The following is a 17,817-nucleotide window of genomic DNA, read 5'->3' as shown; positions in this document are numbered from 1 at the left end:
TTACCAAATCTGGATGAATCCACGTTACTTACCTACTTAACAACCACCTTGTGAACAAAAGTAATTTTAGAGTAGGAGCATCTTGTCCTAGCTCCAAGCTAAATGGCCAGTGCTGGCTTAGCTACTGCAGAGCTGTCAGAATAAAGATTTTTCATGAGAATGGGCACTAGTGGATGATGATAAAAAGTATAATGATACATACCTCTTATTCCACTGTAGGAAGGCAAGCTCTGAATATATACCTTTTTCAGAGCAATGCTGTAAACTGCAGTGTTGTCCATCGTCTTTAATGTATCTATCACATGGACTCCATAATAGATGCAGGCTGTAGGACCGAAAGGGCTTTATCTGAAGCTTGCCCTAATCAGTTTGGTTGACCCTCTCCTGCAACAGGGGACTGCTGCTTTTCTGCAGATAGCACGTTGCCTGAGCTGGGCTCCAGCCAGGCCGAAAGGTCAGAGCAGGTGTCTGGTGTACACTCAGCGAACCTCTCTGGAGAGCCATTTGGTCACAGGCCAAGGAGTCCTGTTTTGTTTCTGTGTACCTCTTTGGTCTTCTAAGAAAATGTCCACACCAAGAAAGCCACTGCTCAACACACGTCGGGTGAAGGCAGCGGCTGAGCTCATCCAGGTACACCCTGATCTTGAGACTACATATGAAGCAGCCAGGGAAGAAGACGGGTGATTTCATCACACTTGGAATCTAAATGTGGCTATGGAAGAGCATATGGCTTCACAATCGTTTCTTGAAGATTTTTTTTTTCTTTCTCTTTCCCCGCGCAGACAGTTGCTGTCATTTTCACGAGATGAAATGTGCACTGGTGTTATACTTGATGCTGAAATTCACACATATTTTCCTCTAGCAGCCTCAGCCAAACTTTAAAGAGTTTCTAACCACCGTGGGTTGGGTTTTTTTGTGTGGTTTTTTTTTAGAACATCTTTGATCATGATGCTTTTAGCAGATTTAATTTTGAAAATGAGGTGATGTAATGAATTAAAAAAAAAAACAACAAAAACAAAAAACAAAAACAAAAAAAAAACCAAACCAAACCAAAACAAAACAAAACAAAGCCACAAGAGACTAGGAGGACTAGTGTTTCACACCTAAAGAACAACTGTTGAATATTGGTTCTGTTCAGCTTTTAGAAGTGCAATGTTTTGCACCAGAAAGCCCGATGAAGTAAAAAGATCTGTAAACGTCCCTTTTTAAAAGGTCCGGCACTGGGGCGCCAGGGTCGAGGAACTCCGTGAGCGTGTTTGTGCAGGGCAAGGGGACCACAACCCGCCGTGGTGGCCCAGAAAGGAGGGGCAGAGCGCAAGGCTGAGCCGTCCCGTCGGGGGCGGCGGTGGCCGCGGCGGCGGGCCCGGTGCCGCAGCCTGCGGAGTGTGTGGGGAGGCGGTGCTGAGGGGCGGGACGCCGGGCAGCGGGCGGGAGGGCAGGTGCGACTCTGGCGTCCGGGGGCGGGGAAGGGTTTTCTCCCGGCCGGGCAGGCGGCGGTCTGCGGGCGCGGTGGCGGTTTCCCCGGGCGGGGCGGACCGCGGCGGTGCGGGGCGGGCCGGGAAGGCGCCCGGGCGGCCGCGGGCCCGCGGCGGTTGCGGTGACGGACTCGCGCGGCCCCCTCCTCCCCCCGCCCCCGCCTCTGCCGTGTAACGGCCCTTGCCTCGCGCGGCCCCGGGCGTTCGGGGGCGGCTGTTGGCGGCTGGACCCGACCCGGCGAGTGCCGGACCTGCCCCCGCTCCGCCCCGCCGGGCGCACACACACACACACACGGGCAGCCGCACACGCACTCACCCACACACGCTCACTCACACGCACACGCCGCCGGGGCGGCTCCGGACCCGGCTGGCGGAGCGCGGCGGAGGGAGGGAGGCGGCCACGCCGGGTCACCTTCCCGGCCGCTGGCAGCGAGAAGGGCGCCCTCGCCGCTCTCTTCCCCCGCCGCCATCCGCCCCTCTGGGCCGTCCCCGCCCCGGGTGAGGGGGTGCCCCGGGCCGGCGCGGGCATGAGCTGCGCCGGGGGCAGCGTCGTTCTCCCTCCCGCGGAGCAGCAGCGAGACCCCGCCGCCCCCCTGGAGCTGCCGGCCGGAGCGGGGGAGAAGAGCGGGGACACCCCGGAGGAAGGAGAGAGCGGCGGCCCCAGCTCCGGCGAGGGCCGGAGGGGCGGCTCGGAGGGCGGCCGTGCCGAAGCGGGGGCCACCGGCGGCGACAAACCCGAGACCCGCTCGGTGTGCAGCAGCGAGAGCGGCAGCGGCAGCCACCCCGGCGGCGCCGGCCCCATCTGCAAGATCTGCTTCCAGGGCCCCGAGCAGGTGAGGAGAGGGGGGCGGGCGGGCAGCGCTCCGCGCTCAGCGCCGACGAAGCAACCCCTCACACACGCACACACACACACACACACACACACCCCGCGCCCGGCAGCAGAGGCGGCGGGGCCGGGCGGGCCGGCGGTTGGGAGCGATCAGCACCAGGGACAGAGCTCTTCACCGCCGGCCCTGCTCCCGCCGCCGTTCCCCCGGCCACCGGACCTGGGGCGGGAAAGCGGCCCGAGTGCCGCTGCCGCGGGAGGCCCCGCGGCCCCTCGCAGACAGGAACAGCCTTCCTCTGTAATAGCGGCGACGTGGCTACAGCGAGCCTCAGCTGCGGTACGAGGTGGTTGTGAGAAACGCTTGGGGCAATTCTGAGTCGGCGCAGAGCTTTAGGAAAATTCGGAGGTTTGCCACGGCTGGCTTGCATGCCGTAGGTCTTCGTGCCATCAGGCTCGCTGTCTCTTCCCTTAGGGACTCTGAACAGTACGAATTTCTCAGGTTTCTATTAGACTTTAAAATGAGAGTGTTAGCTTACAGGTAATGTTGAGAAGACCTCCAAGGATCTGTCAATACATTGCTGGGCACAATACCAGCAATGGATTCATAAGTAGCGTTTTATAGCATGTCTTGTATTTTAGCTTAAAAAAAAAAAATCTTCTCAAGGAAAGAAGAGAACAGCTGATTTATATAATACAGAAATATGTGAACTACTGGAGGAAGTGTTTGGTTGCATTATTTGAGGTCCTGCCTGACATCTGTCTACCTGGACAGTGCAGAGCCCTGCTCCAAGAGCACTGTGCTCTGCAACGTCACCCGTTTCTTTCCTAGTGATGACGACAAATGGCTGTTGGAGAAATGCACCCAACCACTTTTGGTACTATTTGAGGTATTTGAAAGGGCTAATGCCATTGTTGTTTGACACATAGTAATTGTTCACTTATTTTGCATATGTATATACGCATGCATAGACAGTTACAGTTATCTGTCTTTGACTCATTAGAAGCACTTAGATGTTTTAAAGGTAGTTTATTTTTTGAGAATTTTTATAGCAAAAAATACATGTTTTTTCACGTATTGAAATTGAGACCAGTTCATTGTTACAAACCTGTAAATATTTTGGTATTGAGTGTACGTGCACATCAAAGATACCTTTAAAATTAATGTTTCTGTGCTGCCTTTTCAGGGTGAATTGTTAAATCCTTGCCGCTGTGATGGGTCAGTACGGTACACACATCAGCTTTGCCTGTTAAAGTGGATAAGTGAAAGAGGGTCATGGACCTGTGAACTCTGCTGTTACAGATACAATGTTATAGCAATTAAAATGAAGAAGCCTTGCCAGGTAATTTGTTTGTTAAAAAAAATATGTCTTTACATTTTGAAAACAAAATGGTACTTATGTTTATGTCAATGGTTTTGGAAAATATGGTGGAAGAGCCTATATGCTTTACCAGTTAGCACTTGCACCCACTTGAAATTAGTTTCTAAGATCAGTTACATACTAAAACATGTAGTCATTTGATTCTGTTATGTTCTTCTATCTTTTGCCTTGCCATAGAGATGGTCTTTGGAGATTGTTAAATTCTGTAATTAGATAAGTAATACATGACAGAACTTTTATCTCCCTGATTCACTTTCTAAACCTCAAACATGTCTTTATAGCTTGTTAAAGACTCAGTCAAAGGTTGATTTCATTCATTCTTCAAGCTTGGGGTTCAGCAGAGAGAGGCAAAGAAAGCTTCTGTTGCCTGTGTATTCACCTACTGTGAAAAAGTAAAAGGAGGTGACTTTTAAGTTGTGGCACAATCCAGAGTAGCATAACACTTGTCTTGTCCCCCCATAACTGTTTCAGAAGCTGAAATGTGCAGTAATATTTTTCACAGCTGCCTTTTATCAGCATCACAACACGCAGCTGGGAGTTAGAATATTATAATGGTAGTATGTTCAGGGAGATGGGAGGGGACACTCAAAGCTTTAGCAGATCTATTAGGGAAGCCTTAATACCACTTTGCATATCAGAACTCTTTAGAGACTTAAAATTCCATCCTAGAAATTTTATTTCATACATCAGAGGAACTCATTTAGTAAGATAATTGTATCTTTTTTTAGTTTTGATCTTATGAGCTCAGAGATGATGGAGCTCTCAAAGGCCAGAGCACTCAGGTCATTTTTCTCTGCCTGAGTTTGATTGGAGTTTTGTAGAAAAGACATGCTTGGATGGTAATGGCAGTTGTGTGAGCATGATAAGCATTCCTTGGATAGAGGATATCTGGAGTATTTGCTTGCAGCTGTTCAGATTAGGTGCAAGTACTTTCAGAGCCAGTTGTGACTTCAAGCTTTTTTCTTCATGAATCCACAAAGGAAACTTTTTTATAAGCTTTCCTGGGTACAACCTTTATGATGTAAAAAAAGTCATGGGTTTGTAAAACACTCCAGAAAATGAAGGTGGTAGGTTCTGTTTCTGCACAGACTTTACCTGGTGTTTTGGAATGGGATTCTGTTTGATTCTTTTGGCTTTTTTAACCTTTTACAAATCTTTATATCCTGTATATCCACAGCAATCTGATCCTTTTCCTAGCAAAGGTTATATCATGATCAACTGTTTGCAATGATAATATCTGAAAATGGTTGCTTGACAGCAAGGACTTGACACAGTTGCCTGCAAAGAGACATCTGGTACCATTTGAGATGTCCCAAGGTAGCCAAAATATCTACACAGGTTAGCAGATACAACAGAAATTATGAGAGACTTTGGAACTACAGCTGTAAGCCAAATGGAATATGGAAGGACATCTGAAGTGTCATTAGACATTTCTGTGGACAACAGAATCAAGCCCCAGTTTGAAGAACAAATATTCAATTTTTGTGGAAAACAGGAGCAAAGAATAAAGTGTCAGTAGGTGACACAGTAGACAACGTTTAGCCAAGCTACAATGAAGCAGAAAAAGTTAAGAAGTTAAATGCCATTCTCTTAATGAGTTATGGTACATTTTTTGGAGGGAAGGGGAACTAGATTCATGTTTCTCCTTTGATAGCTTAAAATATACTTGATTTATTCTCAACTCTGTCTTTCATTTTTTACGTAAATTATTTAAGTCTGTCCTTTTTTTACTGTTGACAAAGTATCATAGAAAAAGATTTCATTGAGTTGTATACTCAAATAATAAGTTAGACATATATTCCTAGGGTCAAGCTCCTGACACCCAAAAGGCCACATATTTCTTTGAAGGAATACAGCAGTACCTTTCTCTTTCTTCTACATTGAATCTTCCTCTTGCAGTTACAGAATCTAAAAGGAACTCCCAAAGCTACAGTTGTCCGTGTATTTTTATAAGGGTGATCCGTCTTAAAATGCTCTTCCTCCACTTCCATATTCTTGACTATACTAGTATCGGCCATTTTTAACAGCTGTCTTGATTTAAGCTTTTGGACACGTTCTGAATTATTTTCTGGACTACACAAAAGCCTTTTAAAGGTAATTTTTCAGACAGGTTTGGGAAAAAGCTAAGGGCTGGACTGTTTCAATATAGAAGAATATATTGAGGTAGCTAATGTACTTAAACATTCCCAAGCAAGATTTCTTGCATTACATGAAATACAGTATTTGGATGGGAGTAGTTCACCATCTCTACAACTAGTAGTCTGCCTCAATCCATGTTCTCAGAATTGTCTCTACCAATCTTTTGCTTTTTAGATCTGTCTGGGCAGTGTCATAAGAGAAGAAGGATACTGCTTACCAGAATAACTTTTTCTCAAGTGAATTGTCTGTGCAGATTTACACAAGCTCCTCAGGTTTACTTTTACCTCATGTATTTATGGAATGTCACAATGCTCAGGGAATTAAGAAGCAGGAGATTTTTTTATGTTTTCGTCCAGAACACTGGAATAGATGTGAATATTCCATTTAATATCTAACATTTTCTATGGTTTCTGTTGCTTCATGGCAGGGAAAGTAATCCCAAAGGGGGGCCTCTTTGGAGGCAATACATTCAAGGAACAAAATTTACTATGGTAAGTGACTATTCCAATAGACATTTTTCCAGTGTCACTTTGTATATTTCAGCAACTACTACTTAATTCACTTCTAAGAGACCAATTCTGGAAACACATAGACCTTTAAAACAGGAATAGATCTTAAGACATAAAAAATAACAAATTAACGGATGGACGAACAGTGGAAGTTGAACACACAAACAAATTGATGATGTTTGTGCAATAGAACGAGAAGAAATGGCTTGAAGTTGCTCCAGAGGATGTTCAGATTGGGTATTAGGAAAAATTTCTTCACAGAAAGGGTTGTCAGACACTGGAACAGGCTGCCTAGGGAAGTGGTGGAGTCACCATCCCTGGAGTTGTTTAAAAATGCATAGATGAGGTACTTAGTGACATGGTTTAGTGCCAGTGTTGGGTTAATGATTGGACTTGATGATCTTGAGGGTCTCTTTCAACCGAAATGATTCAATGATTCTATAATTCTATGATATGACATTTCACAGAGAAATGCAAATTTGGAGGTTTTTTTCAGTATCCTTCTCAGGATCATATCAGGAAGACATCTTTAACCTTACAGTAGTCCATTAATGAAAGCATATGTTCATGTTGCTGGATTTGCTCCTTATGAAAGGGTAGAATGTGATCAAATAATAGGCAAGGTTATATTAATAACTAGAAAAAACCTCAAACTATAACGAGGGGCGATGGAACAAATGTTGGTTTGGGCAGGGAGTTTTGGAAGGCTTTTGAAACAACTTAAAAAGGAGGAAGAAACTTTGAATGTCTGGCTTGGAAACTAAACCCACTTAGAATTACATTTTAGGTGAATAAAGAGAAAAGAAGTGAAAGCAGAAATATTTTTCATATTGGTTTGCTAAGCTTTATAATTTGTATGTATTTCCTTCCTAAAGGAAATACAAACAGTTATTTTTTGTGCTGTTTAATTACTAATCTGTTAGCAAATTAGTTCCCTAGACTTGCAGTTAAACATGAATATACATTAAAAAATGTCAATTCTCTTGTAAGATTCAGAAATCATGTTTGAAAGTGGAATATAGCTCGCAAAGGTTGAGAAAATATACTTTGGTGCTAAAAAAACATCATTTCTACAGAAACAAGCAATACATGTATTTAGAGAATAGCCTTTTATAGACTGTTACTGTAGTCTGTCATAAAATAGTATTATGTTAGATGTTTAATATACTGTGTTTCTGTTCATTAAAATGTCATATTCTGGTACTTTAGGTGAACTGGACCTATTCCAAAAGTGATAGAGTAGGTTGGTGCGCATATTTAAAAGCTAATTGCAAGGCAATTCAACACCTTTTCTGACATCAGGAAAATCACAAAACAGCTATTTAAAAAACCAAATTCTTAATTGTTGGGTCTGATTTCTTAATATAGATGCAAAAACTGAGATTGTACTTAATATTATTTAAGCAGTGGTTTTCAGTGGCCTGAATTTTGATTATTAACATTTGAGATACTCAACATAAAACTTGCTATGTCAAACAGTTTTTGTGAATTAGCTTTGATTTTTCAAGTCATGTTAATGTGAGTAGTCCTCACGCATTCACTAGCATCAATTAGATAAGCATGAGCAAGACTTTTTAGAAGATTGCATGTATGTATGTGCATGTTAAATTAAAAAGTGAAAAAGTGACATTCTTCAGATGTTTCAAATGGAGTCCATTGTCCAGAAAAAAAGTTGTAGTGAATGTTTAGTAAAAGTTATTGCTAATGACTATGCTTATCTGGATGAAAACATTTACTTGCTGTAGGTATAACTAGGGAGGAGAAAGAGAAAAGGCTCAAATCTCCAGTTGTGCTTTTTAAACTACACTGTCTACTAACAACAATCCACATTACAAGCTGCTGTTACATTGCCTGTAATGAAGATCCAGGAGGATACTTTGTGCTATTCACTGTGCCAATGCACACGAAGAACAAAAAGGATTGTCGCAATCTTCTTGGACATCTTAAAAAAAGTTTGAACAAGAGATAACGGACAAGTCTATGGGGATACACAGAACCAGTGGTCTCTGTACACTAACTGTTTTTAATTATCATTGAGTATTTGAGTACTTTCAGTGACATGCACTAGGCAGATGCTGGTGATTACGATCAGTTTTAAGTAGTGTGTGTGATGAGTTTAGAAACAAAAGGATAGCAGGGCTGTTGGAGAGGCCAGTGGTGTCAAAGTTGTGTTTTTTTTCTGTGGTGGGAAAGGCAAAGTCTGTTTTCTTGTGTACTTTTTCAGAAAGATCTGAAGATAAATGAGAGACTGAAAAAGGGAACTGGGGTAAGCGAGTGGATCAGGAGGAAGGATGAAATGATGTTACTGATGCAAAGTAGAGACATTATAGAAGAAGAGAAGACAGTAAAAATTTTGCCACTGATGGGAAGGACAGAAGTGCAAAAATAGAAGCCATCAGAGAGAAAATGCTAGGGGTATAATGAATTTTATGTTGTATATGTTTTCTTTGTTTTCTTGTAATTAATGCATGACTCAGATAAAAGGAAAAGAGCTGGAAAATAAAGGCAGCAAAAAGGTGTGGAGATAAAAGTCAGTTACGCTTGAGAAATACATTTGGTTAGCCATTTATATGAGAGAATAAATCTGTCATGGAGCAGGTGAGCAGGCCACTGGTGCACTACTAGCATCCTAGGTGCAAATTATGTGTCTGTTAACATACAGAGCTGAAGAAGAGCAAAATGGACATTAGAGTGGGAAGGAGGAGCAAAGCTATAGAACAGTAGAACTTTAGAAGGGTGGAGAGAATTGATAATTAATGATGGGTAAGAGGCAACAGGGGATGGAAGAATCATCAATACCAGTGATGTGAAAGTCATGAAGTAACGAAGAATAACGGCTGAACAAATGAACTGATTCTATCACGAAGATGTCACAGTGGTAGCTGCGCAGGGATAAAGAGGAACTAACAACAAAAGACTAGATATAGACCTAAGTGAAAAGCTAATTAAAGCCACGAATGGCCATTTTGTTGACTACAAACACTAAACCATATTTTTAAGTCTAGTGAGGAGAGATTATATTCACATATTATAAGAGGTCAGAGTGGTCATCTGCATGGGAACTGAAGCCATCAGGAAGGAACATGGAAGATTATAGAGTCAGGAACTGTGATTAGGAGGATCAAGTAGAAAGGAGTTACGTTCACAGAAAATGGAAGCTTGAAAGAGGGGAAGGACATTGATTTTGTTTTAGAGAGTCCCGTGAAAGAACTGAGAGTGAGGAAGCGGGGGTAGTTGTAGATCAGAACTGCCAAAAATTGGAGACCACATGTTGAAACCTGTGATTCAGTCCAGAAGCTTGGCTATTCCTAGTCTAGTCAGGATTTTAATGTTGTATGGCAAAAATTATGCTTTCTTGCTGTTTGGAATTGATGATGATTGAAGCAGTGATCTAGCAGGTGTAGGTAATATTTGGGATTTTTCTACAATGGAGTGTCACAGCAGACACCTGAGGTCTGCTTTCCCGATTCTCTGTGTGCTCATACTTTGCTAGATGGCACATTTGGTCCAAGTTGGCATCTCAACTGATAGAACTCAGGGAATCTGTTATTCTCGTCAGAGCGTCAGCTACAGCATGCAGGGAGCTAGACAAGCCACTCTGGTGCTCACATCTGTTTATTTAAGATAGATTAGGCAAAGAAATGGTGATTATAGCATAGAGAACAATTTTGTACTAACACATGATTAGTGATTTTAAACTAGTTCTCATGCATTCACTTAGGTAGTTCTGTTGGACTTCTAAAGTGTATACTAAGGTAATCAAGTAACTACACAAAATAAAAAGAACAACATGTTTTAAAAAAAAAGAATAGCATTAAAGGTACATAGGTGTGTGCACTTCATATGTTACTCTTTTATTTCCTGTAGCTTATTAAAAAAGCATTTGTTTTCTTGTTTATTTTGTGAAATGTGCAAGTTGTGCTCAGAGCAGTTTGATTGCTCGAGTTGTGTGAGCCAACCACACAATGTAAACTGTGAACTCTACTTGGAAAGTAAGTTTTAATTATAGTGTCATCCTGATCCAGTGGTAAGATATATAGATATAGGTTTAAAGAGTATCATTATCTTGGTGTATTAAATAGTGGAAAAAATGTAGATTCCTTTGAGCCTAAGATTTTCATGGGGTGAAAGACTAGCATAAGACATGGTGCCAGGTTACTTTTCAGAGGAAATATTACTGGAATTATGAGTATAAATTATACGTTTATAACAAATCCCATTAGAAAAACACATCCAAAAGTTACAGGCAGTGTGAATGGGAATCAAGGTTGCTGCATATACGTAGTTACTACTGTTTTAAACACTTAGTCTATCTAAGTAAAGAATGCAAGGCTTAAGATATGGTGTGGGGCTTGCATTTGGGAACCTTTACTGTTCTTCGCCATTTTTTTTTTCTGTTTAATTGGATATTTTCCAATAGCCTGATCTTGTAGCCTAAATTTTAATTTATATAGCGCTTAAAGATCAGTGAGTTTTACAAATACAAATTTTTGTCTTTTTGTGTTATATCCAAAATCCTGACTATTCAGGTCTTTAATTATTGTCAAAAGAGATTAGTGAAAAACACTGAAACTAAGTACTGGTTGTTTAAGCGTGCTTCTTCTATTTCTTAATATGAAAACTTGTTAATAAATGATAGTGTCCTGCTTTTATACCTCTTGTCTATGATTTCTTAGCTTATGCTTATTTGGCAATCTAAGTAGCCTGCCCTGGGCACCAAATACTGTCAGAATCTCCTGACTTATTTGTTTATTATATTAGTTTTGAAACTTTGTTTAAATGTTTCTTGGTTTTGAATGTTGGTCAGTTTGCACTGAAGTCTTCAGTAGTTCATCCAGATGACTGCCAGTCCTGCTAATTTACCTCTTTCTTAAATTGTTAAACTGGCGAGACAGCTTTTCAGTATGCACATTTTTTTTAATTTTTGTCCCTTATGTAGATTCATGTGTGTATGTATATATTTCAGTGAAGTTAATGGAGAATAAGTATTCCAGTTTTAGCCACATGCTGTTTCCTTATCCTTCCCCCCCACCCCCCACCTCTGTTTTTGCATATTTTTCTGGTAGTGTCTTCCCTCCACACCAGTATTAAACTTTGCCTTATCTATGACAAAAATACTCCCAGTATAGGAATACTCCGTATTGATACCCACAAAAACTGTATTATTGGATGAATGCTAAGGCTTTTTTTTTTTTCCTGGTCTTTTATGCCAAAACAACAGCAATAATTTTAAAAAATACTTCCTTAGTAGTTTCAGAAAGTCATGAACCTTACTATCAAGATTAAATACTTACTAGCTTCATGTGTATTTAGCTACCCAGCTAACACTGGAAGAGAAATATTCCAAGCACTACGAGGATCTTGAAAAAGGCAGATTCCATAAAACTGGCATCCAGGAAACTATCTGGAGAAGATGCGGGTAAACTTCAGTATGCCTTTCATGCTAAGGAAGATCCCTCTGCTCCCTGGGCCGGAACAGACAGAGAATGTACTTCTTAATGGAATACTTTATGTATGTCTCATTGCTGTTATCTAAGCAATCTGCAATTTACAATCTACTATAACTTGTGGTTAATTCCAGCACATTGTGTTCCTCCTTGGACGACTAAATTCTGCATCTCAGTTTTAAGGCTGCTGTTTCATAGAAGGAAAGCAATATGACATATTTTAGTTGAAGGAATCGGCGTAACAGCTGGTGTGAGCTTGCTGCAGAATAACACAAATAGAATGTAGGAGTCTTACACTTGCAACCTTTTCCTGCACGTGCAACACTGTCCTCCACATAACCTGCTACTTTAGTGACTGCAAGAATCATCAGAAGCTCCAGTCATTCAATATCACCTTCCAGAAAGGACACTTTGCTTGTATTTAAATGTACAATCATGACTTAAAATCCTCCTGAGACTTAATAAAAGAGAGTCACTTCTTCTTCAAGAACATTTACAGAGTATTGCATATCATCTAATTGTTTTCTGGATGCTTGCACCTAATAGTAGTTTAATTAATTACCGATGCCTTCTGATATTTTTTGAACTTAAGGGAAAGATCTTTGTATCATCCACTACTCAGTAGAAGGAGAGGAACATCTTGCAGTGCATCTTGCAGATTTCAAAATCCTCTGCTGAAGCCTGTTTTTTCCTTTCTGTAGCTTTGGGTAAAAGACACAGAAAATACGAGAAATTGTTTTTTATTCTAGGGAAATGTGTCTAGCTCAGAACTTCTCCACTGAGAGTTGATATGGTTACCACGTACTTAAACATGTTTAGAAATTTGTGGAAAATCTACTGTACATTCACTTGGAAGAGTTTATGGCTGTGGGGATTTTAGAAGCTTATCTTTCCTTTGGACCTTTCCCTCATTCTTTTGTCCATGTCACCAATATAATTGCTATGAACCTAGCCACAGTAATTAGGATCTCCGAGATCTAAGGACTTCAGTCTTCTAGACTAGACTCTTTCAGAAGACAAAGCAGTTTCAGTAGTTCAAAGCTACTTACAGATATCTTGGTGTTTATCATGTGACACAAGTGAACCTTTGTCTTCATTGTACAGCTCTCATGCACCAGGTCCTTGTGATAACGTCCAGAAGGTTCCTTTCTTCCTTGTTTGACTTCAGAGGTACAGGCTTCAAGTCTGTTTACTTTAAAATTGCCCAGCATTTCCACAGTGCTATTTCCTCTGACCCTGCATTAGCATATCTGAAGTGTGAATAAGAAGCCATATCTTTGTTGCGATGTCACTCTCTCCTTCTTTTTCATCTTTCCCTAACTTTGCTGATTAATTGGCTAAGTTATTTAAATACTGAACCATTGTTACCTCTGACATATGAATCCCCAAGGATATGACCTTTGGTTATGATATTAAATTTGTGACTATTTGTCTACTCTCCTCAGTAACTATGCGGACTACTCATTTTCCAGTATTTTTACAGAAGTCAGGAAGATTCTTGGGATAGATACCTGCTTCAGCAGGAATTACGCTGTCCTTTTTTTTTTTTTTAATTCTGGTAATCATGACTAATTCCATTCACTTTAGGGGAATCATAGAATGGTTTGGGTTGGAAGGGGGCTTAAAGATCATATAGTTCCAACCCCCCTTCCATGGGCAGGGACACTTCCCACTAGACCAGGTTGCTCAAAGCCCCATGCACCCTGGCCTTGAACACTGCCAGGGATGATGCATCCACAGCTTCTCTGGGCAGCTTGTTCCACCTGAGGTGGAGAAACCTTCCCTGCTTTCTTCATTAGGCATCCTCCTGGTAAGGTTGAGTTGCTCACAAACTTTGGATATCAAGAATTTTTTTGTCTTACTAAAAATGGCAGAAACAGGGCCATTTGAAGATCAACTTGCCTGTTCCTATCCTTTCCAGAGGGGTCAAAAAGAGTCTACGTGCAAAAAAATTTCCAAGTGGGTAACAAATTCTTTCAGGACATATTTTATGGGACCACTAGGGTGTTTTTCCAAGAATGCCCTGAACTAGCTTAATCAGAGCTCACATGTTATTGTTAATATAATTAAGGAATCCAGAAATAGTGCTGACTGTAGGAAAGAGTGATCTGAGAGCTGCTGTTCTGAAAAGAAACCAGTACCTCTGTCATACATAACTAGTGAATGTAAAGAGGAGACTATTATGTAGAGACAACAAAATGTCATTGCGTTTACAGACATAAAATTGAAAAGTGACTATTTACAGAAAAGTAAGAGGTTCTTTGATAAGAGTGTTTTCCATATGGACAGCATGTACTTACCTTTCATTCTCTTAGGTGCTTCTTATATTTGAGAGAAACTGAGAATATTTTTATTTTTATATCCATATTTGTACTGCAAGAGATGGCACATGGGTTATGTGTAAGTCATATAAGCACCAGCAAGCCAAGAACAATTTATAGCTTAGAGACTTTCAAACCCAATGATATGAATGGATATTACAGTTTTTGATGTTACAACCATTGCTTCTTGCTGATGCAAAGCATAACAAGTCAGAAAACCGGGTATTTTCAGTGTTCAAAAGCATCAGTTATATTGTGCAATTGAATTCATTATCTGGTTAGAGAGATATATAGAGTTTCTGGTGTAGTGTATACTATAAAGACAACTCATTTTTTTACAGATAGAGCTATCTTATTTGATGACACTTAGTATCTAAATTGCTACTCTCTGTAATTAAGCACTACGTCTTATATATTTTCAGACCTTAAAAATGGAGTCTTATAAGTAACTGGGTCATCAAAACCATGGCTACCACAAATTATTAGAAAAAATGTGATTACTGATGCAAACAACAGTACTTAGCAGTTTGTAGTTGTGATTATGTAGCAGTACCTGAAAAAAACTAAGGCAATTGACTTTAAATTTTGCTGTTCATTAGATTTTTAATCGAAAACTTAATAATGAAAATTATTATTGTTAACAATTGTAGTACACATACATTAGTGCCTATAGTTATAAGTGCATTGCGCATATTTTATATGAAGTTTTAATTATCATATGTAATATGTAATATATAAAACAAATATAATAAATAAGTTAATTCTTCCATTAGACCAGATTTGCAAGCAGTGTGTTATTTACCATATTCACTTGCACAGTCTAGAATTTTATAATTATGACTAAATTATCTTCAAGTGAAGATTTATTGCTAATTTGATTGATTGCAGAATCAATGCAATTGATTTGCTAATCTAATAAATCACATTCTAATTGACTTTTAGAGTAGAGTCTGTAAAATTTTGTACAAGCCAGGACCCGGGATTGTCTTCCTTGTGATTACATGCTAGTAGATAATACCTTGGTATACTTATCATCCTGCCTTTTAACCCTCACCCAAGATACATGTAATCTTGCTTAGAGATAAGACAACAGCCTTACCTCTGAACTCAGGATAAGTTTCTTTAGTCTTCTTGCCCTCAAAATCTGAAGTTTTCTTTGTTACAAAGAAGCACATGAAATCAGCATTGTCTTTTTCCTCATGTTGTGTGTCTTCCGTGTTTTCACATGAAAATTCCAATCCCATTCTGCGAATTAGTTTTTGTTCAGGGCCAGAAGGGCCACAGGCCAGTATTTGTACTCAGTTGTTTTCTGGTGAGGTTGTACCCTTTACCGCTGAAACACGTAATTGCCATTAGCAACAGAAAGAATACTGGACAACGAAGGTGCTTCTTTGTGCCTAACCAAGGGGACAGAGTGGTTTTGTGCCATAACTATTGTGAAGTCCCTAATTCTCAGCTATGAATAAAGTTGCTGCAAGATGCAGGGAAATCCAGTTGCAACAGATGGTGATGCACTAATTGATTTCATGTCTTTGGATTTACACGCTGCCTAGAAGCAGATAGTAGAAAGCACTAAGTACTGTGTACTTTAAACAAAATGCTGATAATTGTTGCTTTACAACTTCTTAACTGTCCCTATCCAATTGAATTTGTTTGTACATTTACATTCCTTGGCTCTGTCATCTGACCATCATTTTGCGTTGTGTCTGGACTGGAAAAACACACTAATACCTAGCATTTTCCACCCCTTTTGCCATATTTAAATGCTTTAGAAGAGTCCTCTTTAAGTAAACCGGGAACTTTGAATTCTAAAATTCCAATTATGTGGCACTTCTTCCACCTTCACGTACTTTATATGGTTCCTTTCCAGGAAAGACCTTTTCATGGCCTCTTTTTCAGTGTGCAGAACCCACTGAAATAGGCCAGTGTCAGAAATAGGTCCTGGTGCTTTGTACCATGTTAAAATCATCTCCATACTCAGGAGGTGATGTGAATAGAGGAATCAATCCCATTTGCTTTCTATTTGGTTCAGTGAACATCTCTGTATTGTATGGGAATTGGAAGTGTTCCAATAAATTACCTTCAAAGAGTTCTACTATTGAATATCCTGAATACCAAGCAAATCTCAGTTATTAAAATAGTATCATTAGAGGTGGAAGTCTGAAACTTTGCTTTAATTCAAGTGAACAATGGATTTGAGTTGAGGGGTCTCACAAGGGACTGCACCAACCATTAGGGTGCAGAATATGCTCAGGTAAATCCTTTATGTTCCGAAAGGGCATAGAGTCAAAAAAATGGAGAAAGAGTAGCCAGCATTTCCAGAAAGTCCAGCTATCAGATGAAGCATGAGTTTCAGTAGACTAGGGTCATTACTCATTGCTCAGAATGGTGGGAGAGAACAAACCTCTTCCGCAAAAATGCCCTGGCCACCAATCAGTATACAGAGGGATATGATATGATATGTTCTTGATGTCTTCTCATCTATCTTATTGAAAGTGTTCAAGTGTTAATTGCAGTTCATTTACTGAGCAATTTTTTACACATCTTTGGTGAGTGCATTAATATCATAATAAGCTGCACAATCTTAACCTCATGCTCAGCATTTTTTCAGCTAAAAGTATTCAATAGATTTAGCTACCATTTAAAAACAATTCCTTTCCTAGGAGAGAAGGAAAAAGCAACTCCAGAAATCTTTTTGATATTGTCTGTTTGTGTCCAAAGAGAAGTACAGAGTTGTATAGGCAAAACATGGTTAATGCTCTTAAACGAGCAGACAGCATGAAAATTGTTAATACCTCCTTCACACAACTGGTTTATCGTCTTGCTGAGACTTACCTCCTCTCAGTAATTGGAATAAATGTTAGAATTAGAATAAGTGTTTTTTGTTTTATTTCTCACCTATGCATAACATGACGGTCTATGCTTGGCCTGTTTTCAGTTTAATTTTGCAGAGCAACTTTACGTTACAGAGAATGCAACAACCATGGCAGGCTTTCATTTCCTCCCTTCATTCATATTTAATTTTCAGATAATGCTATAAAGAGCACAGCTAGATTGCAACGAAACACATTCTTTCCAATAAAACTGCAACAGAAATTGAACAGTTCCTACTTTACAGTAGGAAGAGTATTTATTCACATAGGGTGGTAATTTGCGTTCACTGGTTTTCACCAAATACACACATGTTCATGGAACATTGAAAATTCTGCTGAACTAAGCCACTAAGCTAAACTTAATTAGTTAGAGTTTCATATGAGTTAAAAGCTGACTTGAGAATAATTCACTTTAACCTCACATATTTCTCACAAATACATCTCTACAACACACCATGACTTTTAAGTATTCTGTGCATTTATTTTGGGCAGAATTTTATCCTGGTGTATTGACAGTCAATTCTTAATGAAAAGTGGAAATCAAGAATTAGAAAAAATACTACTAGGTACAAATCAGACATTTAGCAGGCTTCACATGCTTTTAGGTGTTAATAATATTAGTTACTGTGGAATGATTCCTGGTTCAAGTATGCTCCTTATTAAAGGGCCAGCCTTTCTTTTGAGACTGTATAGAGTTACAGGCCTTATTTTGATGGACAGAAGGAGTAACAGACAGGATTAGTATCCTTATTTTAATTAACAGGAGTTGATGTTTCCAGAAGCTCTGAGTGCCTCAAAGTGGAGAGGGAGTTCACCTCCATGTACTGCTAAAAACTAACTACCCACTT

General features: G+C 40.1%; 1 protein-coding gene across 1 annotated transcript in view; it reads left to right on the top strand.

Annotated features, from left to right (window-relative positions):
- Positions 1–2,002: 2,002 nt before the first annotated feature.
- Positions 2,003–17,817, top strand: part of MARCHF11 (membrane associated ring-CH-type finger 11) — a gene marked incomplete at both ends in the record, with an annotated part of 29,516 nt that continues 13,701 nt past the window's right edge. Inside the window, 2 exons of the mRNA XM_082046445.1 lie at positions 2,003–2,308; positions 3,486–3,641. Of these exons, the coding sequence (XP_081902571.1) occupies positions 2,003–2,308; positions 3,486–3,641 (462 nt within the window). The remainder of the gene's footprint in view (positions 2,309–3,485; positions 3,642–17,817) is intronic.

Source organism: Streptopelia decaocto (assembly GCF_964273445.1).
Source record: "Streptopelia decaocto genome assembly, chromosome: 2".
Lineage (NCBI taxonomy): Eukaryota > Metazoa > Chordata > Aves > Columbiformes > Columbidae > Streptopelia > Streptopelia decaocto.
This window is presented reverse-complemented; position numbering and strand designations above follow the sequence as displayed.